At 39.3% G+C, this 24,713-nt stretch overlaps 2 protein-coding genes across 4 annotated transcripts in view; one reads left to right on the forward strand and one right to left on the reverse strand.

The window, feature by feature from the left end:
* Positions 1–1,137: 1,137 nt before the first annotated feature.
* On the forward strand, positions 1,138–17,404 carry LOC133570064 (retinol dehydrogenase 10-B-like). Of its 2 annotated transcripts, XM_061922712.1 has the most exons (6): positions 1,138–1,668; positions 10,676–10,774; positions 14,725–14,870; positions 14,939–15,070; positions 15,145–15,301; positions 17,258–17,404. In XM_061922712.1, the coding sequence occupies exons 1-5, from the start codon at positions 1,219–1,221 to the stop codon at positions 15,263–15,265; spliced, it is 948 nt and encodes a 315-aa protein (XP_061778696.1). In that variant the 5' UTR covers positions 1,138–1,218; the 3' UTR covers positions 15,266–15,301; positions 17,258–17,404. The 2 variants fall into 2 exon arrangements, with proteins under 2 accessions (XP_061778696.1, XP_061778695.1); XM_061922711.1 differs by lacking the exon at positions 17,258–17,404 and having other exon boundaries at positions 15,145–15,872.
* cse1l (CSE1 chromosome segregation 1-like (yeast)) overlaps positions 15,593–24,713 on the reverse strand; it is a 31,766-nt gene continuing 22,645 nt past the window's right edge. For both annotated transcript variants that reach the window (XM_061922709.1, XM_061922710.1), the window contains 14 exons: positions 24,069–24,271; positions 23,914–23,998; positions 21,979–22,040; positions 21,763–21,899; positions 21,562–21,665; positions 21,387–21,484; positions 21,171–21,321; positions 20,885–21,093; positions 18,725–18,822; positions 18,547–18,632; positions 18,375–18,456; positions 17,675–17,821; positions 16,147–16,378; positions 15,593–16,073 (listed from right to left, as the gene is read on the reverse strand). In XM_061922709.1, coding sequence (XP_061778693.1) covers positions 15,984–16,073; positions 16,147–16,378; positions 17,675–17,821; positions 18,375–18,456; positions 18,547–18,632; positions 18,725–18,822; positions 20,885–21,093; positions 21,171–21,321; positions 21,387–21,484; positions 21,562–21,665; positions 21,763–21,899; positions 21,979–22,040; positions 23,914–23,998; positions 24,069–24,271 — 1,784 coding nt within the window. In that variant the 3' untranslated portion in view covers positions 15,593–15,983. The remainder of the gene's footprint in view (positions 16,074–16,146; positions 16,379–17,674; positions 17,822–18,374; positions 18,457–18,546; positions 18,633–18,724; positions 18,823–20,884; positions 21,094–21,170; positions 21,322–21,386; positions 21,485–21,561; positions 21,666–21,762; positions 21,900–21,978; positions 22,041–23,913; positions 23,999–24,068; positions 24,272–24,713) is intronic.

Below are 24,713 nucleotides of genomic sequence, written 5' to 3' on the forward strand. Positions count from 1 at the left end.
TTTCCCCATTCAAAATCATCAAAATGAAAACTTCCACATTTTTCAAGCGATTCAAACCATTCCACCATATCAAATGCAAAAAGTTAGCGGGCATCCATTGTTTAATTTCATGTGGTTTGTGCAGCCCTTCAAGACACTAGTGATTTAGGGCTGTATAAATGAACATTGATTGATTGATTTAGACACGCCTCCAGATGACTACAATCAGGCATGTTGGTCAGCTTTCATGTAAAGTAGGGAGTCATCCGCATAACAGTGAAAGCTAACACTGTATTGGCGTATGATGTCACCTAGCAGCATCATATATATATACATATATATATATATATATACATATATATATATACATATATATATATATATATATATATATATATATATGAATAACCACTTTTTTGAATGCTAGGGGAACAGTGCCAGAGGAAAGTGAAGTTCCATCCATCCATCCATTTTCTACCGCGTGTCCCTTTTGGGAACCCTCGCAGTCACGGGGAGAACATACAAACTCCACACAGAAAGATCCTGAGCCGAGAATTGAACCCAGGACTACTCAGGGCCTTCGTATTGAGGCACATGCACTAACCTCTGTTCCACCGTGCTGCCCGGAAAGTGAAGCTAATAATATTTAATATTAGGACCGACGGACCGACAGGATCGCTGATGGGTCTGTCAACTTCCGGGGCCCCTTACAAAAAAGGTGAGTTACAGGTAAACAAGTGGGGGGAGTGGCAGAAAAAAAAAAAAATAGGTCTAAGCCTTGGCCCCTGGAGAGGGGGTCCAGACTAAGGCCAAGGGAAAAAAACAACCCATAGCTATAGCACACATCCCTCTTACATGTGTGTAAGACGGAAACATCAAAGAACACAAATAATATAACAAAATAAAATATAATAAAAATAATATATATTAAAATGTAAAATAATAAAAATATAAATACAAAATAAAATATATATATTTATTTTTTGTCATGAATACAGTAAATTGGATGGCCATTTCAGCAATAATTTGCGTGTTAAAAAATGTCACGTCTACGTGTCTATCTCCTGAGTGGAGTTATGTCCACTTTCTGACATGTGACAACGAAAGCGTGTTCTATTGGTCCACTAAACGTTCCGGTGCTAATCGGGTTATATAAAATGTCATCACACACTCACATCCACACTCACACGCAAGTCCCACTCACACTAGGGTGGCGAGAATAAGTCAAAGATCGTCACCATGATCATCATCGTGGACTTGGTGCTGATGCTCATCGACCTGACCTACGCTATCCTGGCCGCGGTGGTGCAGACTTTCCTCCGGCCGAGGCTGAAGAGCATCGACGGGGAAGTGTGCCTCATCACCGGGGCAGGAGGTGCCCTTGGCCGCCTGTTCGCGGTGGAGTTCGCCAAAGAGGGCGCGCAGCTGGTGCTGTGGGACTGCAACACGGCCGCCAACGAGCGCACCGCCCAACTGGCCGGGGAGCACGGAGTCCGGGTGCACGCCTACACCGTGGACCTGTCGTGCCGGGAGAGCATCTACCACACTGCGGAGCGAGTCAGGGCGGAAGTGGGCGACGTGTCCATGCTGGTGAACAACGCGGGGGTGGTGGCCGGAAGGAGGCTGCTGGACTGCCCCGACGAGCTTCTGGAGCGCACACTGCTCGTCAATTGTCACGCTTTGTTTTGGGTGAGACATGCGAGGTGTTATTATACAGGTTGCACTACGTCATAATTAATGGTGGCACTATCTACATGTTGCACTACGTCATAATTAATGGTGGCACCATCTACGTATTGCACTACGTCATAATTAATGGTGGCGCTATCTACATGTCGCACTACGTCATAATTAATGGTGGCACTATCTAGGTGTTGCACTACGTCATAATTAATGGTGGCACCATCTACATGTTGCACTACGTCATAATTAATGGTGGCACCATATACACGTTGTACTACGTCATAATTAATGGTGTCACTATCTACATGTTGCACTACGTCATAATTAATGGTGGCACCATCTACAAGTTGCACTGTGTTATAATTATTGGTGGCACGATTTACATGTTGCACTGTGTCATAATTAATGGTGCCTCTATCTACATGTTGCACTATGTCATAATTAATGGTGGCACTATCTACATCTTGCACTACGTCATAATTAATGGTGGCACCATCTACATGTTGCACTGTGTCATAATTAATGGTTGCACCATCTACATGTTGCACTATGTCATAATTAATGGTGGCACTATCTACATGTTGCACTACGTCATAATTAATGGTGGCACCACCTACGTGTTGCACTACGTCATAATTAATGGTAGCACTATCTACATGTTGCACTATGTCATAATTAATGGTGCCTCTATCTACATGTTGCACTATGTCATAATTAATGGTGGCACTATCTACATGTTGCACTACGTCATAATTAATGGTGGCACCATCTACATGTTGCACTGTGTCATAATTAATGGTGGCACCATCTACATGTTGCACTATGTCATAATTAATGGTGGCACTATCTACATGTTGCACTACGTCCTAATGGTGGCACTATCTACATGTCGCACTACGTCATAATTAATGGTGGCACTATCGACATGTCGCACTACGTCATAATTAATGGTGGCACTATCGACATGTCGCACTACGTCATAATTAATGGTGGCACTATCTACATGTTGCACTACGTCATAATTAATGGTGGCACTATCTACATGTTGCACTAAGTCATAATTAATTGTGGCATCATCTACATGCTGCACTATGTCATAATTAATTGTGGCACCATCTACATGTTGCATTATGTCATAATTACTGGTGGCACCATCTATCCACCCTGGCAGGAGTTATGTAACATCTATTCAGCCAGAGTGTGTGCATTGGCGTGTGAAGGGAGCACCACGGTCACAGTACACACATAGTACTTCACTTTCACTGAGTGGTTTACTAGAGTGTGGACCATATTGTGCTATTAATAAATATATAACGAGGTGGCAAATTACGACGCGTTCAATCAATCGCAGCACCAACCAAATAACCTCAAGATCCCCATCATATCAACTCCTAGATGTCATTGAAATGATTTAAAACACGCTACACAAAATAAAAGGTACAGTTATTAATATTACTACTGCGGATACCATGAACAAAAATGACTCAAAAAAGCCCACTATCTATAACACAGGCTTTTTAAACATTAGATCACTGTCTCACAAAATTAGTTAATGAGGTCATTAGAAAGATCAATCTTAACGTTATTAGTCTCAGCAAAACCTGGCTAAAAGCAGATACGTTTTTCCCGCTTAACAAGGCATCTCCTCCTAACTATACAAATGCACATATTGCCTGCCCCCTTAAAAGGGAAGGAATGGTCCCACTAATATACAATGAAAACCTTAACCTTACCCCTAACAAGTAATAAATATAAATAATTTGAGGTGGTGTCACACCGCTACCTCTCTATCTAGTTATCTGCCCTATTTGGATTTTATAAGAGATTTTTTTCAGTTTGTCGCTGATCTAGCGACGCACGCAGACAATATAATTAAAACGAAGGATTTTAATATCTATTTGAATATTACATCAGACCCTCGTGCTTGGCGCTCCAAACTATAATTGATAGCAGTCGCTACACACATGACACTGTAAAACAGTAATTTTGTTCAATTTAAAAAAAGATCTGCTTCTCAGCTGTGGTCTGTATAGTCCGCTGCGGTACTCAGTTGTAATACACTTTTCCCTGTTGGTAACACTTTTCCTTTATCAAACCAACAGAACGAGTCTGGAGTTAAAGTAATATGTTCAAGTGCAAAACTCATGACTAAAGTGAAGAATCTGTGTTTTAATTTGCACTTTAAATCAGGGGTCCCCAAACTACGGCTCGCGGGCCGGATGCGACCCGCCAGCGTCCAAAATCCGGCCTGCGGGAAGTCCCAAGTAAAAAAAAAAAAATTCTAATTATTATTTTTGAAATCTGTCCTTCCTAATCCATTTACCACCACCTTGTTACTCTCGGTGTCTCCTAGCCGCTCAGGCATATCATATTGTCTAAAAATGCATTTTCTCATCGATAACGTAACATCATTGCGCTCACGCCGCAGTGTAGGGCGAGCACACAGCAAGTGCGTGAGGAATATATATATATATATATATATATATATATATATACACACACACATATATATATACATATATATATACATACATATATATAATATATACATATATATATATATATACATGTACATATATATATATATATATATATATACACACACACATATGTATATATATATATGTATGTATTAGGGGTGTGGGAAAAAATCGATTCGAATACAAATCGCGATTCTCACGTTGTGCGATTCAGAATCGATTATCTTTACTTCTTTTTTTAAGCGATTTAAAAAAATAAAAAAATGTTATGTTTTTTTTTAACCTATCCAGCAAGCCAATACACAGCAATACCATAATGCAATCCAATTACAAAACCAAACCTGACCCGGCAACACTCAGAACTGCAATAAACAGAGCAATTGAGAGGAGACACAAACACGACACAGAACAAACCAAAAGTACTGAAACAAAAATGAATATAACAACAGTATCAATATTAGTTATAATTTCAGCATAGCAGTGATTAAAGATCCCTCATTGACATTATCATTAGACATTTATAAAAAAAAAGAACAATAGTGTCACAGTGGTTTACACTTGCATCGCATCTCATAAGCTTGACAACACACTGTGTCCAATGTTTTCACGATAAAATAAGTCATATTTTTGGTTCGTTTAATAGTTAAAACAAATTTACATTATTGCAATCAGTTAATAAAACATTGTCCTTTACAATTATAAAATCTTTTTTTTTTTTAAATCTACTATGCTAGTTTTTCAGCAGACTGGGGTAGATCCTGCTGAAATCCTATGTATTGAATGAATACAGAATCGTTTTGAATTGGAAAAATATCGTTTTTGAATCGAGAATCACGTTGAATCGAAAAAAAAAACGATATATAATCGAATCGTGACCCCAACAATCGATATTGAATCGAATCGTGGGACACCCAAAGATTTGCAGCCCTAATATGAATATGAATATATATATATATCTCCATCCATCCATTTTCTACCGCTTATTCCCTTTGGGGTGGCAGGCGGCGCTGGTGCCTATGTCAGCTACAATCGGGCGGAAGGCGATGTACACCCTGGACAAGTCGCCACCTCATCGCAGGGCTATATATTTACAGTGGGGCAAAAAAGTATTTAGTCAGCCACCGATTGTGCAAGTTCTCCCACTTAAAATGATGACAGAGGTCTGTAATTTTCATCATAGGTACACTTCAACTGTGAGAGACAGAATGTGAAAAAAAAAAATCCAGGAATTCACATTGTAGGAATTTTAAATAATTTATTTGTAAATTATGGTGGAAAATAAGTATTTGGTCAATAACAACAATTCAATTCAATATTTTGTATTATAACATTTGTTGGCAATAACAGAGGTCAAACGATTACTATAGGTCTTTACCAGGTTTGCACACACAGTAGCTGGTATTTTGGCCCATTCCTCTATGCAGATCTTCTCGAGAGCAGTGATGTTTTGGGGCTGTCGCCGAGCAACACAGACTTTCAACTCCCTCTACAAATTTTCTATGGGGTTGAGGTCTGGAGACTGGCTAGGCCACTCCAGAACTTTCAAATGCTTCTTACGGAGCCACTCCTTCGTTGCCCGGGCAGTGTGTTTGGGATCATTGTCATGGTGGAAGACCCAGCCACGTTTCATCTTCAAAGCTCTCATTGATGGAAGGAAGTTTTGGCTCAAAATCTCACGATACATGGCCCCATTTTGATACAGTACCGTCTGAGGGATCGAATGTCACGGTCATTCAGTGTTGGTTTCCGGCCATGCCGCTTACGTGGAGTGATTTCTCCAGATTCTCTGAACCTTCTGATGATGATATGAGCCGTAGACGCTGAAATCCATAAATTTCTTGCAATGGCACTTTGAGAAACGTTGTTCTTAAACTGACTATTTGCTCACACACTTGTGGACAAAGGGGTGTACCTCACCACATTCTTTCTTGTGAAAGACTGAGCATTTTTTGGGAAGCTGTGTTTATACCCAATCAGGGCACCCACCTGTTCCATATTAGCCTGCACACCTGTGGGATGTTCCAAATAAGTGTTTGATGAGCATTCCTCAACTTCATCAGTATTTATTGCCACCTTTTCCAACTTTTTTGTCACGTGTTGCTGGCATTAAATTCTAAAGTTAATGATTATTTGGAAAAAAAAAATGTTTATCAGTTTGACATCAAATATGTTGTTCTTGTGATCTTCTGTCTTGCCTCTGGTGGAGGCGGTCACAATTTTCTCCGCTCCCTCTTTTCCCGCTTGCTCTCTGTGTCTTGTCTTTGTCTGAACTTTTTTAAAGCCTCTTTCTTTGTGCTGTCCTCTAATCTAAACATCAAATATGAATATGATCAGCTGGACTCTCGACGCAATTGACACAGTCTTTTTGGCAAGGAAAAGATGTTCGGGGGAGCCTGGCTGCCCTGATGGAACCATTGCTGCGGGGTATGTGAGAGACTCCTGGGATAAATGGAGGATTATGTGCCTCTCAGCCCTTTCCATCGAGGACCTCGAAGACATCTACCTATTTGGAGCTGTGATGGCGGGGCACTTGCTGTTTGGGCTGTGCATTGCTCTGGTGTATAGACAAATTCGGAAGACAATGGCAGCCACTCAAGGGGCCCAACGGCTGTTCAACGCAATGGAAGGATTGGGTCGGGCTGTGGGAACACAGACTGGGGCAATTTCTGAGTTGAATCGCAAAATGTATCTCATCTTGGAAAAGCTTGCGGAGAAAGAATAATTAAATTGGAATTGAATAAATCCAGCATGGACAAACAGAGAACATAAGTCACTATTTTGTCTTCTCGAAGAAAAACAACTTCTTAATCTACGATTTGACTCTCTCAATTGGCCTTGACACAATCAGGAACAGGCTGTTGTGAAGAAACTCTCCCGAGGACTCCTCAAAGATGTACGCTTCTGACCTTCCTTTTTGTCAACGACACCTGTGGTCGAACTTTGAGATTGGTCTCAGTCCATATAAAACATTTCATCATCTCTCCCAAGTTAATTGGGTATAAGTGCACACACGACTCCCACCCTCGAATCCACGCCTTTACCACCGCTTAATTCCTCTGGGGCCGTGGATGGCTGAGCAGCGCTAAATAGCGGCAGCGGTGTCTCCTCAAACCAACCCCTCCCTCTGTTGCAAGTTGGTGTGATATATGTACCATGTTTAATGTGTGCCATGCTATGTGAAGTTTTTTCCTTGGACTCAGTCCGGACCCCTCCTGAGGGTCTAGCCTTAGACTGATATTTTTTCACCCCAGATGCACAAAGAGGTTAAAAAGTGTAGTTTTTGTTGTTTTTGGCCCTGCCCACAGTTGTTTCAAACATACGCTGACAGTAAAAAAAAATAACTGAAGTGAACTTGAATTGTTTGAACTTTAAAACATTTTTTTTTTTTTATTGGATTTATTTAGGTTATTTTAAAGGGTCTTGTAATTAATTTTTAATTTATTCTATTCAATTGTATAGTTATGTTGGTCTTAGTGGTCATTTTGCACTTTAAATGATAAATGATAAATGGGTTGTACTTGTATAGCGCTTTTCTACCTTCAAGGTACTCAAAGCGCTTTGACACTACTTCCACATTTACCCATTCACACACACATTCACACACTGATGGAGGTAGCTGCCATGCAAGGCGCCAACCAGCACACATCAGGAGCAAGGGTGAAGTGTCTTGCTCAGGACACAACGGACGTGACGAGGTTGGTACTAGGTGGGAATTGAACCAGGGACGCTCGGGTTGCGCACGGCCACTCTCCCCACTGCGCCACGCCGTCCCACTTTAAATATAACATTTAGTTTTTATTGGATTTGTTGAGGTAATACTCTTATGTTGAAGGTAAAAATTTATGTAACCAATTGGTTAATAATAAATGGGTCAGTTTTTTCTATAACTACTCTTGCTGACTATTGTTTTCTGTTTTAACACTACAACATCAGTAACAGTAACATCACTTTAACAAGCTTTTTCTAACTTTCCACACAACAAAATAAGGAATAAATATATGTATGATTCGTGCCTACATCGTATCGTATTGATATCGGTATCGGCCAATACTCAAGGCTACAATATCGGTATCGTATCGTAAGTGAAAAAGTTGTATCGGGCCATCCCTACATGTAAAAACAATGCCACTGTTTTTAGCAGCAAAGTTCAAGCAACAGGCAGTTTTTTTTTTGTTTTTTTACAGTAAAATTTTGTTTTAATGTTTTTTCATCCTTTATTGTCTTACTGTATATGGAAAAAAACAGACTAAAGTTGATTTCACGGTTAAAAAACGCACTCTGCGGAATTTAACCGTAAAATCTATTGTCAATTTTACAGTCTACAATTTGATTGATAACTTGTTTTGAAATAATAAGCCAAGCAGATATTTAAGTACAGTATTAATCTTTATTTTAACAAGAAATATTTTTGGAATACCTGATAATATAATATTCATATTTTGATAATATTGAATCTTAAAACATATGCAATTGCATGCAGTACATGTTTTTAATGTCAAAAGTGAAAGAACAAATATATTTTGTAAGAAAAGATTACGTATTTTATTAACACAATATTCCCAGGCTTTCACGGGCCACGAAAAATAATGTGGCGGGCCAGATTTGCCCCCTGGGCCATGAGTTTGACGCATGTGTCTTAAGGGGTGAGCATACAACTCGCTGTATTCATGTACTCACACAGAGGGTGACTTCGTGTTGTGGGTCATACAATAGGGTCTATGCTATAGTCCAGCACTTATGAAAGCATGTGATTCTGATGTTGATCCTCTTAGAGAGCCAGTCTTGTGGTAAAATATAAAAAGGTAAGCTCATTTTCACGGAATATGCACAACATAGTGGACTTACAGTATATATAACATGAGGCATACCCGTTTTAATATGTTCTAATACAAGAGTTCCCAAAAGATCAATGTTTTGAGTGACTGATGGTATAAAGTGGTGTAGAACACTACTTTATCATTATAAAAAATTTTCGAAGGAAGGTGACCTTTTCAGAAAAGCGACTTGGACTTTGACGAGAAAGCATGCATTTGTCTTCTCAACAAGCAGAGGGCGCTGCTATTGCTTGGATTTCATTGACGTCACTTTCAGCTCAAGTTCTCCCCATTAAACGTACGTGGTGGTCAAGCTAGCTCTGTTTTCAATGGGTACTAGGCACCATTTTGCCCAGGGGTATCAAACATATGTATGGCCCACAAATAGGTTTAATCTGGCCCGGGTTTGGCACGATCAGTTTGCCAAATATAAAAATGAGCTGCATTTTTTCAACGAAAGAAACTGCTGTTCTAAATGTGTCCACTGGATGTCTCAAGTTTAACCCACGTCCCACATGACAGTGTTTAAAGATGATGTCTCAGCTGATTTCAAACACCCTGTGGATTGGCTACCTCTACTCTAATCAGCGCAGGTGCAAGCTAACAGCTTCTCATGTGGTGGCTGGCAGTCGATGGCACAATACCTTCTTTTATTGTATTTCATTATCCACTCAACAGATAAAATACGAAACGGTAAGATGCAACGAATTAAGTCAACATGACCATCTTTTTAGTTAAAGTTCTATGCAGCGCTTGGAATTTGTTGAATGCACGATGCGCACCCTGAACTCCATTGTAAATATGTGTGTTTTTATATTTGTTTTTGTTGAATTCGAATTTATGCTTATATTGTATTATGTTCACATTATTTAAGTTTGGAGTTATGTTTTTTAATTTGGCTATTATGTGTCATTGTGATAATTGTTATGATTACATACATGAATGGGTTGTGGCAGTTGTGGATTTGACCAATGCGACAGTTTTAGGAAAAACTCGATTGCATTTCCAAACGTTTGTATTAACAGCCAACATGAGAATCCTAAACAGGAAGTGGTTAGTTTAATGGGTGTATTCTGGATTATTTTTAAAGCATATTTTAGATAATAAAATGTCTAAATTAACTTTAAAAAAAAATCAATATTTCAGTAATAACCGTATCCCCTCGGCATCTATTGCAACCGTCCCCCAAATGTGCGGTACTCGCCAAGGTTTTTCATAACACCGGAAGGGTTGAGTTGTTTCTTGCCCTCATGTGGGATCTGAGACGAGGCCGTTGTGGCTTGGGCAGTCCTTTGAGACACTTGTGATTAAGGGCTATATAAATAAACTTTGATTGATTGATAATATTTCCTATTAGAAAAGACCGTGGCTTATTTTATGTCTAATTAAAAGACTGTAAAGTATGAGGGCTCTCATATTGTAAATATGTTTTTATGCTCTCGCTATGAAAACATGTGACTTAAACTGAATAATTCCTACTTTGTGGAAATTAATTTACCACGGTTAGGCCCGGAACCAATTAAGAGCAATATATTTTTTTTTAACAATATAAAGTAAGCCCTTGTCTGTGACAAAGGCTTTTCTAGATTGTGGGGACATTTGTAACTACACACTATTGGCAGTGAAAAATTATAAGACCACTGGCTGATGTTGACAAATACTTCAGGTTACAGATGTCAAAGTTTAGGCCGCATGAGGCTAATATTGTCTTTTTTGCAGATGACAAAGGCCTTCCTACCTCAGATGAAAGCAAAGAACCATGGTCACATCACAACTGTAGCCAGCGCTCTTGGCCTCTTCAGCACTGCATGTGTGGAGGTAAGACGCAATTCGACAACCATAATTATACAAGTCATTGTTTAAATATTTTATATTCAAACAATGTTTATATATGGTATATTTTTAAAAGTAAAGTCATGTTTCTGTCACCACTCCCTGTCCTCTCTCAACTATTTAGCAGAGGTGTCTGTTTCCTGGTTGCCAAGGACACTTTTGAAATGACAAATTAATTCTGTCTACAAAAAACGTACTTTAGTTGTATGACAGAATATCAGTTTCATGTGATCGGTGTCAACAGTCTTCAACTAAATTAATGCATATGTTTTGGCTTTGCCTATACATGTGCAGTTATTAGACTGAAATGTTTTATGCTTTGTCTTTGGTAAATGGCAAAAATATCGAACCGTATCCTCTGAGAGGAGTATTTGGGGAAGCCCTGAAGTTATCTTATTTTATCAAATCCAAAAAGAACATGGTAGCATTTAAGGCTGCAGTGCCTCCCGCCACACCCGCTGGATTACTGATATGATTTATTTCCTTAAACTGGAAAAAATTAGGCTCGCATTGAATTGCTATTCTGTGATGTTTCAGGAAGTATGGAGTAGTTTCCTAAAATATGTGAAAGGGACTGATCTCAAATTTAATCCCCACTGAAAAGTAATTGAAAGGTAGACATTTGATGAGCCCTTTGTCTGCTTTTGTGTATAGCTGCACCGTGTTGGGGATATTCAGGAGTGCAGTTATCTGTGGCTTCATGTCAATATTAACCTGTATTTATTTACATGATGAATTTTTTTTTAAATTAATTTATATATAATTTTTGTGGGGTACTTGTTTAGGGGAGAAAAAAAAATAACAGTTGACGTGTTCAATTGTATTTCTGGACTTTATATGTAAAAAAATCCAATCACCAAAAGTAAAAAAAAAAAAAAAAAGACTAAAATGACTGCGATTACATGTTCCATTGTTCATCTATCATTGTTAGTGGAGAGTTGGGATGGTCACCATTCACATTGGAACCGAAATGGTACCAATTACAGTTAGCAGGAGATCGATTCCCGTGCGCAACTGTGCAAAATTTCAGTTAATTTCATATGGTAATGAATGTTAATTGTTGAATAAAAATATGCATTTTATTTAACATGCAACTCTGAGCTGATAATGGTGCTGTTCAGTTACTTTTTCCACTTATTTGCTGCCGTGGTCAGAAAAGTAAGCTTTGCCATTAAGTTGAATGTACCAGTCTTGTCCTTCGGTGAGTCTTACGAAGTGTTTATACTGTAAGTACAGTACTTATTACACATCAGATAGTTGATTGTAACATATATCTTAATTTTCATTACCAAATTTAGAGTTGTCAAAATCGCCATGAAAACTGCGAATGCTAATCGGTAGCATGATATGCCATATCCAATGTAAATTAGCATCGAGCTAGCACATTTGACTTTTGAGCGCTTTTTATCAGGCATACTTTCTTTGTTGGCATGAAAAATTTTAGTATTACCTATGAAGCAGTCTGGCTGATTTTGCCGTAAGTGCTTGTTTTCCTGCATATAAAAGTGCTGAATTTGGTACCCATCTTAATGGTAGGTATCTATACCTACTCAGTGGCCTGGTGGTTAGAGTGTCCGCCCTGAGATCGGTAGGTTTTGAGTTCAAACCCCGGCCGAGTCATACCAAAGACTATAAAATAGGACCCATTGCTTCCCTGCTTGACACTCAGCATCAAGGGTTGGAATTGGGGGTCAAATCACCATAAATGATTCCCGGGCGTGGCACCGCTGCTGCCCACTGACAAATTTCCCCACACCTAGTGTGTGTGAGACAATAATTGGTACTTTAACTTTATACATTGAACAATTTAAAATGCCTTCTATAAGCATAGAAGGCAGAATATGGTGTCAAAAATCTGCATTTTTATGGCTTGGTCCAGACTACAGGGGGATCAAATTAATTTTTATCGTGGGATACATCGTTTCCAAAACAAACTCGCTTTGGATTTACAATCCCGTTTCCATTTGAGTTGCGAAATTGTGTTACATATAAATATAAACGGAATACAATGATTTGCGAATCATTTTCAACCCATATTCAGTTGAATATGCTAAAAAGACAACATATTTGATGTTCAAACTGATAAACATTTTTTCGTTTGCAAATAATCATTAACTTTAGAATTTGATGCCAGCAACACACAACAAAGAAGTTGGGAAAGGTGGCAATAAATACTGATGAAGTTGAGGAATGCTTATCAAACACTTATTTGGAACATCCCACAGGTGTGCAGGCTAATTGGGAACAGGTGGGTGCCATGATTGGGCATAAATGCAGCTTCCATGAAATACTAAGTAATTCACAAACAAGGATGTGGCGAGGGTCACCACTTTGTAAGCAAATTTTCTAACAGTTTTAGAACAACATTTCTCAACGAGCTATTGCAAGGAATTTAGGGGTTTTACCATCTACGGTCTGTAAAATCATCAAAAGGTTCAAAGAATCTGGAGAAATCACTGCACGTAAGCGACGATATTACGGACCTTTGATCCCTCAGGTGGTACTGCATCAAAAACAGACATCAGCGTGTAAAGAATATCACCACATGGACTCAGGAACACTTCATAAAACCACTGTCAGTAACTACAGTTGGTCGCTACATCTGTAAGTGCAAGTTAAAACTCTACTATGCAAAGCAAAACCCATTTGTCAACAATACCCAGACACACCGCCGGCTTCGCTGGGCCCGAGATCATCAATGATGGACTGATGCAAAGTGTAAAAGTGTTCTGTGGTCTGACGAGTCCACATTTCAAATTATTTTTGGAAACTGTGGACGTGGTGTCCTCCGGAACAAAGAGGAAAATAACCATCCGGATTGTTCTAAGGGCAAAGTTCGAAAGCCAGCATCTGTGATGGTATGGGGGTGTATTAGTGCCCAAGATGGGTAACTTACACATCTGTGATGACACCATTAATGCTCAATGGTCCACACAGGTTTTGGAGCAACATATGCTGTCATCCAAGCTACGTTATCATGGACGCCCCTGTTTATTTCAGCAAGACAATGCCAAGCCACATGTTACAACAGCGTGGCTTCGTATGAAAAGAGTTTGGGTACTTTCCTGGCCTGCCTGCGGTCCAGACCTGTCTCCCATCAAAAATGTGTGGTTCATTATGAAGCGTAAAATACAACAGCGGAGACCCCGAACTGTTGAACGACTGAAGCTCTACATAAAACAAGAATGGGAAAGGATTCCACTTTCAAAGCTTCAATAATTAGTTTCCTCAGTTCCCTAACGTTTATTGAGTGTTGTTAAAACAAAAGGTGATGTAACACAGTGGTGAGCATGCCCTTTCCCAACTACTTTGGCACATGTTGCAGCCATAACATTCTAAGTTAATTATTATTTGCAAAAAAATATATAGTTTATGAGTTTGAACATCAAATATCTTATCTTTGTAGTGCATTCGATTGAATATGGGTTGAAAAGGATTTGCAAATCATTGTATTCCATTTATATTTACATCCAAGACAATTTCCTAACTCATAAGGAAACGGGGTTTGTAGAAGTCAAAGTGACAGGCAGATATTTAAGTGTCACTAGCATAGAATTTTGATTTGAATAAGGTTTCAATGACAAAAGTAAAAAGCTTGGAATAGCTTGTTGCATCAAATAAAGTTAAAAATAACATTTTGCATACATTGCACTTTTAACAAATTCCTTATTGATGTACATTGTTTTCAGGCTTGCAAGGGTCACATAATTTATGTGACAAGCCAGATATTTTCCCCGTGCCTTGAGTTTAAATCATGTGGCTTAGTCAGTTGTTCATATATTTTTACAATTTGCCGAGGGTCTGAGAACATACAGTAGCCCCTGTGAATAATGTGGAGCTACTGTATTGAAATTGCCCCATTATTGTTTTTTGTTCAGCATAAGACTGTCCAATTACAAGACTGAATTATGACGATGTCTCTTTACCCCCTGCAGGATTACTGTGCCAGTAAATTTGGTGCGGTTGGTTTCCACGAGTCCTTGACGCACGAGTTGCTTGCAGAGGAGCTGGACGGAATTAAAACCACTCTGGTCTGCCCGTATATTGTGGACACAGGGATGTTTGCAGGCTGTGAGATAAGGTGACATTCATTCACAGACCAACTATGCTACATTTTTTTTGCATAGTAATGTTACATCCCTATTTCAGGAAGGAGCTTCGCAGTCTAATTCCACCGTTGGAGCCTTTGTACACAGTTCAGCAGTCAATGACAGCTATCTTGGCAGAACAGCAAATGATCTGCATCCCTCGCCTTATGTACATCCCATTTATTACTAGAGCGTAAGTACAGCATATTTATTGACAAGATGTGCATTATGAGCTATTAATTGTGCTGCGGTCTCTTCACTTTGTAGTTTGCTGCCATGGGATGCGAATGTTGCCACGTATCGCTTTATGGGCGGAGACAAATGTATGCTGCCCTTCATCAAGAACACTGAACAAAGACAATCTAATGGCTATATCAAATCCTTCTGAGTCCTTCCTGTCTGAAACCAAGAGTTACACAAAAGGGTGTGTATTTCTTTGCGGACACGGAATGTGCGATTACAGTAGTAGTAATATTTTTACACCAGTACTGGCGGCTAAGTGTAGTTACATGGGATGTCAACTCAGGTCTCAATAATGTAATAAAATATCAATTTAAAAAAAAGTCAGCAGGTGGTCTCAGCTATCCAATTACTAACTTTGAGGACTTAATGTGACAGAATATATCTGGAGAATTCACATTGGTGAGTGGGTTGGACTGACCAAGAAAGGGACCAAATTATGGAGTGAAGTGATGTGGATGCCATGGGCAATCTATACAAGTGCATGTTTTTATTTTCATTCACAGGAAAGACAGCGCTGAAACAGACGAGACATGAACAAAGCTCCAGAAAACATGCAAAAGAAAATTCAACCCATCAAAAAATATATATATATATTTGAAAATCAGATGTTCAGTGAATGTTATTTCCGGTTGAAAAAGTGATGAATGTCAGAACTACTCAAACAATTAGGGATTTTTTTCTCCAGCTTTTGCCTCAAAAATCAAGACATGGTTTATGTTGTCGTAGCTTTTTGGTCTTTGTAGTCTTTAAAATGTTTAAAAACTACTCACCAACATCAGAGAAAAGCCACATTTGTAAATGATTACCTCTGCGGGGATTCTGTGGTTCAACTTGTAGTCAACAGTGTAAAAATCATTTTAAACTCACACCAGTTGCACATTGGCTCCTTGTAAATAAGTCTGCAGGAACTGGAGGGCCTCAGCGTTTAGACTGGTGCTTAGCATTGATGGAACCTGCTCCAAAAAAAAATAAAAAATAAAAATCACAGAATGTTTTTCTTGACACATGCTGAAAAATACCACATACCCTTCCAGGACAGGCTGTAGAAAGCTTGTGGAGGGACTGAGCAAGGAGGATTTTGGGATTGCCAACAGCATCCCCGACAGGGTCGTGCTCCTTCCTTCCAGCAAAGGCCAGTTGTGAAAAAGCGGTCTGATAGCCGGGAGTGTCTTCAATGTCAATGAAATGCTCGTCATCCGGTACACTGTCATCTTCTGGCAGTTCAAATAGACCAATAAGGGCCTGGAGCAGTGGGGTCCTGAAGCAACAGATTCTAAATAAATTACTTTGTTGTTTTCAAGCACAGATTATAAAACTAATTGTAACGAGATTGGCACGTTCTTATGACTTAAACCAGAGACATCAGGACAAAAGAATTGTTAACCAACAGCAGTTTCTTGACATAATTGCACTCTAATTGTTTTAACCCAATGTGCCCCCCCACCTGAACACCCCTGTTTATACGAATACTTATATTTGAATAGCTATTTTCGAAAATCTTTTTTTATTTCTCTATTGAATTTAGAAATGTACGCATTTTTGGTTTTATCAATCAATCCATCAATGATTATTTATATAGCCCTAAATCACTAGTGTCTCAAAGGGCTGCACAAACCACAACAAAAACCACAACGACATCCTGGCTAGAGCTCAAATAAGGGCAACACTTTTTTAACTTTTTTTAAGTATTCTATTTAATAAGTATTGTATTTGTAGGTCTTCTCAGTTGCTTTGCAAATATATGCCCTTAGTATTGTAAAGATGGGATTGTGTTGGAGTCAATTTTTACTCTTTAAATTAAATTTTGTGATTTTTGTAAATACATTAAAAAAAGTGTTTTTAGGTCAACACAAGTTGTGCGTCAGCAGCCAAGAAGATCTTTTTTAACCTGTTAGTTGATTTGAAAAGGTTTTATTATAATTTATATCCCAAATAATATATTACGAGAATCATGTTGGATTGAGATTCAAGTTTGAATCGAATAGTCACCCCAAGAATAAGAATCAAATCAATTGTGAAGTGTCCATTAGATTCCTATCTTTAATTTTGAAGTTTTCTTTGTTTTGAACAGGAAGTCACGGTGAGCATGTTTTGATGCTGTGTAACTGAACAGTAGTTGTGTCGCGTTGTTTTACAGTGCTTACCAATAACAATAACGGCGTGGCGCAGTTGGGAGGGAGGCCGTGCCAGCAACCTGAGGGTTCGTGGTTTGATCCCAAGCTTCTACCAACCTGGTCACGTCCGTTGTGTCCTTGAGCAAGACGGTTCACCCTTGCTCCTGATGTTATACAAGTATAACCCATTTCCCATTTACCAATACCAGAACTCATGTTGACATAAACAGACCCATTATTCATAGAAACAAACCCTCTGGCTCAAATTTTATGTCGAAAGAAGTGGTTGATCCTGCATAATGGTTGATTTCAGTTGGCACTCTTTAGTCACAATAACACAGTGGATAGGGACTTGAGTAAGCATCCTGACCAGGTTTTACTCTTGTAATTTTTTGGTAAAATGTGCTCTGACAAACTTAAAAGTAGGGCTGATTGCTTACCAGAGCTTAGTGTACTCTGTGTCCATCATGGCTGGACATTCAGTGAGGATCTTTGTGATGCCTATAGCACAAATCTTTTTCTCAATTGTTCCAGACACCTTTTGAACCTCTGGAATAATGATTTTCTCCAACACCATACCAAACATCCTGCAGAAACAAACAAGATATATTAGCTGGAGGTCATGTTTACGTGTATCTAGTGAAAGCAGGTTCCTAATCCCACTTCTGAAACTAAGCTATTATATTTATCCGATAAGCTCTTGTGGGCGTCGTGGTTCGGTTGATAGAGGGTCCGTGTCAAGAAATTGAGGGTTCCAGGTTTAATTCCCGCTTTCCGCCATCCTAGTCATTGCCGTTGTGTCCGTGGACAAGACACTTGACAAAACAGTTTCTCTCTCTCCACAAGTGCATTGTGAGAAAAATAAAAGCTAAAAGGCATGTAAAACGCCTGTATTTTGTACAGTATCCACTTCATACAATTGGAATCCTTTGATGGCTGCAGTCATAGGAAAATAATAACTGAAGTGCCTCTGAGCCACTTATGAATATAAATACAATCCACCTTACAAAGCCTCCTGAGGACATCATGGTTGACAATTTGTCCATTCACTTTTTCAATGATGTAAGTGAATAACATAAGCTGTCATGTTCTAACCATGGCCTCAATTCACTGTCAAAAGTGGTGTCAGTGGTGACTTACTTAGGCTGGATGCTGTCAAAAATCTCCTGCAGCGCAATCGCTCCGTACTTGACACAATACAGGTTGACAAATACCAAGAAACCTGCAGATAGCAAAAAAGGAAAACATTTATAAACCATTATGCAAGGTGACAACACACTGAAACTCTTATTGCAATTAAGACTTCACTCACTTTTAATGAACTTGGTGGTTTTGGAGCTTTGAAGCCTCTGGAAGAGCAAAATGAAGATCTGCTTTCTGTACTGAATGAGGGATTCTCTGGCAAAATCATAAGAAGAAAAGCATCATAACTTAGATCAGTTACTGTCACCTTGCTACAGTCATAGGTACTGAGACGAGAAGAGACTTACGGGGGAATGTGCTCGATGATGCTGTTGAGCAGGTAAAATCCTTGATGGTCGTTAGCCTTGGAGGCTATAAGCTTTTGGAAAACACCCAGCAATCCAGGCTGAGAAGAAAAGATGCATTCAATGTAATCGGTGAGAGTAAATTTATGAATAAACGCGGACTTGTCACATTATCTGAACTCAAGTACTCAGAAGACTGAATGTACTATATATCAAAACTAACAATTGTTTAGATGTTTTTAAAGTATTGAAGGCTGTAACTTTATTGCAATATACCATACCTGTCAACATTTGCATTTTACAATATTGAACCTTTAGCAAGAAAATGAGTAAAAATAAATATTTTCATTTTCAAATCGTCAGTACGTAAATAATATAAAAAATACATGCGTTACTGGATTTGTGCCCTCACTAACTAAAAATTTGCAGGGCTTGTTGTTATCGAATTTAATTTAAAGTGAGCTGTAGTAGCTCGTTTACAGGGCTAATACAGTACATCCGGTAAGTATTCACAGTACTTTACTTTTCCATATTTTGTTTGGTTACAGCCTCACTCCAAAATGGAATAGATTCATTTTGGTCCTCAAAATTATACATACAAAATACCCTAAAATGACAATGTGAAAAGTTGTACTTTTTATTATTTTTTCAAATGTAATAACAATAATAACCTAAAAAAATCACATGTACACAAGTATTCGTAGCATTTACTCAATTTGTTGATGCACCGTCGGCAGCAATTACAGCCTAAAGTATTTTGAATAAAAAAGCTTGGCACACTTATCTTTGGGCAGTTTTTCCTATTCCTCTTTGCATCTCTCAAGCTAAAACAGGTTGAATGAGAAGCACTCGTTTTCACCAAGGATGCCTCTGTAACATTGCTCCATTCAACTTTCCCTCTATCTTTACTAGTTTCCAATTTCTTGCCGCTGAAAAACATCCCCACAGCATGATGCTGCCATCATCATGCTTCACTTTAGGGATGGTCTTGGCCTGGTGATGAGCGGTGTCTGGTTTACCTCCAAACATGACACATGGCATTCACAGCAAAGATTTCAATTGTTTGTGTGACTTTCAGGTATATTTGAGCAAACCTTGTATTAAGAAACGGCTTTTGTCTGGCCACTCTACCAAACAGGACTGATTGGTGGTTTGAGGCAGAGATGGTGGTCATTCTGTAAGGTTTTCCTCTCTCCACAGAGGAATGCTGTAGCTCTGACAGAGTGACCATCAGGCCCTTGATAACCTCCATGACTAGACTATGATGAATACAGCGATGTACAGAGACATCCTGGATGAAAACCAACGCTTCCTATCCAATCTGATGGAGCTTGAGAGATGCTGCAAAGAGTTATGGGCAAAGAGGAACGGGAAAAATGGCCCACAGATATGTGTGCCAAGCTTGTTGTGTCGTATTCATAAAAGATTTGAGGCTGTAATTGCTGCCAAAGGTATAGAAGTATTGAGCAAAGGCTTTTTTTCTAATCAAATTAATCGTTCCAGCCCTCGCTAACCGTTATAATCCTGCCTCCAAACCAACCAGGGGAACAAAAGTTAATACATGCTTAAAAATCGTTACTGGAATTACAACAGGCAAGCAATGTGGATTATGTAGACGCAGCAATGAGCAGCCCTAGATAACAGTTACTATCCTGCCTCAAATCTTTCAGTAGGGTGAACTAAAGTTAATACATGATTATACGTCTTTACTGGAATTACAACATTATGTCAATACAGCATTGAAAGAACATCTACCACTTTAGAGAGCGACAGAGGCAGAAGCAAAAGAGGGGGTTGTTGCACTACCCTTAAGACCAGGCTAAAGGCTACACGGTGGCTTCCAATCTGTTCTATTGATCATCTTTTCATGATGATAGAGACTTGCCCCCACCCCCGAGTGGTATAGATGGTGGGGATTACCTTTATTGCAAATGTAAATCAGAAATCGGAGAATATCAACATCAAGCTAGTAGGACAGTTTGGAGGAGGAAAGGGGGAGCAGCAGCATAATCTATGATTTATCAAACTTGTTTAAGACATCCCAATTATTTGTGTTTGTTCACTATTAACAGGTCGTCTCAGAATATATCCTATGCTAAAAACAAGTATCTACATACACACAGAAACAGACTTGAACAGCATGCAAAAATTGCCATGACGTACTATTTTATCAGCAGCAGATGTTGCGATAGTGGCTCCACCCTTCTCCAGGTATGCCTGAAGCAAGCGCACCAGAGGGGGGATGTTTCCTGTGCGCTCCCACAGCACAGGCTGCAGCAGGTGTGGGAATAAAGCCATGTAGGAAGAGGGAATGGAGTTGGAGTGGATCTCCAGAAGAAGAGACATCACCTGGAACGCGTATGGGAGAAACTCTGCAAAACAGAACAAGCGTGAAGATAAACAGGTAGGGTTTCAATTTGAAAACATGTCACTGGTGGAAGTAACTGACCCTGGACATCGTTCTGGAGGATCTCTGTGAAAACCGGGAAGAGGGCTTCCTCGAAGCTGCCGACGGTGGCGGGGTTAGCTTTGCAGGTGATTCGGACCGACAGGCACAAGGACTCAAATAGGTAGTGGTTAAAATGGGGCTTGCTCGGGTTCTAAACATAACACACAAGATGACTTTAGTGTATTCCACATTCTTTTAGAGAAAACAGTGGATTACCTTGCTAACTAAAAGGAGTTTCTGAGTGAGCTGATCAATTAGTGTGGGAATGTACGGCACGATGGCTTCCTGGAGCAGCGAACAGCTACGCATGATGGCTTAAAAATATAAAAAGGCATAGGCAATGTTAAATAACTGGTTTATGCATTTTAGAGGGTAAAAAATTCAAGCAAACCTTTCATAATGTATTCATTTTCTGATGAACCAGGATGTGCCATTGCCTTGAACAGATTGTCGAGCAGTGGGTCAGTAAAAGGTGCCATTTCTACAGGGGTGATGCTGGGGAAATAACACATTAAAACATTTATCACATGTTAGCCATACATTAAAGATGACATTACCTGAGCTACATAAGACTTGATCATATTTTTCTCACAGTGTTGTGTTGTTTGGGCCTCTCATAGTAAACAGCCTCTCCAAGGCATAAGCAGCATATGTGTGCTCCACAGCGCTCTCTGCCTGCAGGTGAGTTATCAGTAAAGGAACAGCCTGTAGCAGTTGCTCCTTAGGAAGCTGAAAAGGAGGCAAGTTTTCATTGAGATATTCATCCAACTTTGTGTCCGCTATGAAGAAAGCCAGCGTTAAAGCATACCTGACTTCTAAAGATCATCACATACTTGATGGCGTCTGCTTTCAACACTGGAAATTCATTAACTGCAATGACAATCCAAAATGTCTATTCATAGATATACAGTACATGTTTAAGACTGTTTGCACTAAAGTAATTTTTTCAAAATGGTCAAAGTAATATACAATTTGCAGTAATACATCATTACTATAACATCATAGATTAAGGATAAATACTACTAAACTTTTAGTCCTCAAGCAAAACAAAGAAAATATTTTTCAGAATATTCTCACTGAAAACTTATTTATTGTCTATTTATTACAAGTGATAAAATACAAAGTCTAAATGTAGTCAAGAAGAATTTGGCGGGGCAGGGTCACGGCAGAAGTGCATTGTGGGTCATGGAATGCTAACTGCTATATGCTAAATGTTACTGTCGTAGCTATTAAAATGGATAATTTCATCGTTGGTGGTAACTTATAAAAACTGAGAAGGGCTGAACAAAAATGGCACCGAAAAGGAAATCATGTACTGCAGATTACACAATATCAAATAATATTATTTATCTCATTTGCGGAAAAGACCAAGAAAATGTCAGCAATCGTCACACACAAGTAGGCAATCGTCACATACACGTCAACCAATAAGAATTTGGCGGGGGAGGGTCACGCCAGAAGTGCAATGTGGGTCATGGAATGCTAACTGCTATATGCTACTGACGTAGCTATTACAATGGATCATTTCATCGCTGGCGGTTACTTATAAAAACTGAGAAAGGCTGAACAAAAATTGGACCGAAAAGGAAATCATGTACTGCTGAATTACAAGTTGGATGTAGTGAAATATGCAGCAGAAAACGACAAGAGGAAGTAGCGCATACCTTTGGAGTTGTCAGAGTTGTCTATAAGCGACATCGAGAAAAAAAGATTTCATTTAAGTCTCACCTTAAAACTCATTTGTATACTCTAGCCTTTAAATACTCCCTTTTTAGACCAGTTGATCTGCCGTTTCTTTTCTTTTTCTCCTATGTCCCACTTTTCCTGGTGGAGGGGGTACGGTCCGATCCGGTGGTCATGTACTGCTTGCCTGTGTATCGGCTGGGGACATCTCTGCGCTGCTGATCCGCCTCCGCTTGGGATGTTTTCCTGCTGGCTCCGCTGTGAACGGGACTCTCGCTGCTGTGTTGGATCCGCTTTGGACTGGACTCTCGTGAATGTGTTGGATCCATTATGGATTGAACTTTCACAGTATCATGTTAGACCCGCTCGACATCCATTGCTTTCCTCCTCTCCAAGGTTCTCATAGTCATCATTGTCACCGACGTCCCACTGGGTCATCATTGTCACCGACGTCCCACTGGGTGTGAGTTTTCCTTGCCCTTATGTGGGCCTACCGAGGATGTCGTAGTGGTTTGTGTTGTGGTATGTGCAGCCCTTTGAGACACTAGTGATTTAGGGCTATATAAGTAAACATTGATTGATTGATTGATTGATCTGATTTATCGATTAGGAGTGACAGATTGTTTGGTAAACGTATAGCATGTTCTATATGTTATAGTTATTTAATTGACTCTTACCATAATATGCTACGTTAACATACCAGGCACCTTCTCAGTTGGTTATTCATGCGTCATATAACGTACACTTATTCAGCCTGTTGTTCACTATTCTTTATTTATTTTAAATTGCCTTTCAAATGTCTATTCTTGGTGTTGGATTTTATCAAATAAATTTCCCCCAAAAATGCGACTTATACTCCAGTGCGACGTATATATGTTTTTTTCCTTCTTTATTATCCATTTTCGGCCGGTGCGACGTATACTCCGGAGCGATTTATAATCCGAAAAATACGGTAGTTTGACTTTCGTATACAGCAGCATTAATAACAAATGTGTACACCATGCAGTATGTTCCAATTGTTTCAGTATCTGCAGACAGTTCATTATAGTGTTTAACTTACCGTTAGAGGATTTTAGGTCTGGAAGGATGTGGTTCACAAAGAACTCAGTCAAATTCACCAGCTCGTTGGCTTGAGTTATTCCATGCTAATAAAAACAGAGCCAGTTACAAATGCATAAATTCAATAATTCCCCTCAAAATAAATACCACAAATACCTTTTGTGTCTGTGCTTTAGAGGCCAGCGAGGTGACTAAATAGATGGCGGCATCTTTGTGCTTCCAGTTCACTCCAGGGTTCTTTGCGTACTCCGCCAGCATGGAGTTGACATATCCGGAGAAGATTGCTGTAACTGGACCTTCAAAAAACTTACAAAGACCTCGTACCAAGTCACACGCCGCCCTGCGACGAGTGTCGATGTCTGAGGGAAGATGAGAGGAGGGTTAGAATTGGCAAAATGCTGTATTGTATTTTCAAATACAACAACTTCGATGCAGATGTACTGTCAAACGATTAAAATATTTAATTGCGATTAATCTCAGTTTGTTTAAAGTTAACTCGAAACAATCATGATCAATGGCAGATAAATATAATTTTTTTGCCATTTATAATTGTAACTCAGATAGATAATTTTAAAAGTTTTAATACCATGACTGGACAATTAAGGGGGGGGGGGTCCAGACTGAGGCCAAAAAAAAAAAAATCTCAATAGCCCAGGGTTTCCCTTTAACTGCCAAGATACATGTGGCAGTGGAGGCATGCTTATGGGCGTGGTCACCATGACGTCAGAGTAATTTGCAATGATGATTTTCTTTATATCTGTGGTATTTCATCAGTATTCACTTTTTGAATACTTTAGCCAT

Source organism: Nerophis ophidion, linkage group LG16 (assembly GCF_033978795.1).
Source record: "Nerophis ophidion isolate RoL-2023_Sa linkage group LG16, RoL_Noph_v1.0, whole genome shotgun sequence".
In the NCBI taxonomy this organism is placed as follows: Eukaryota; Metazoa; Chordata; class Actinopteri; order Syngnathiformes; family Syngnathidae; genus Nerophis; species Nerophis ophidion.

Coding starts and splice junctions, on each gene's coding strand:
- LOC133570064 (XM_061922712.1), top strand. CDS start 1,219: ATGATCATCATCGTGGACTTGGTGCTGATGCTCATCGACCTGACCTAC. Junction 10,775..14,724: donor TCAGCACTGCATGTGTGGAG/GTAAGACGCAAT, acceptor TACCCCCTGCAG/GATTACTGTGCCAGTAAATT. Junction 14,871..14,938: donor TTTGCAGGCTGTGAGATAAG/GTGACATTCATT, acceptor TCCCTATTTCAG/GAAGGAGCTTCGCAGTCTAA.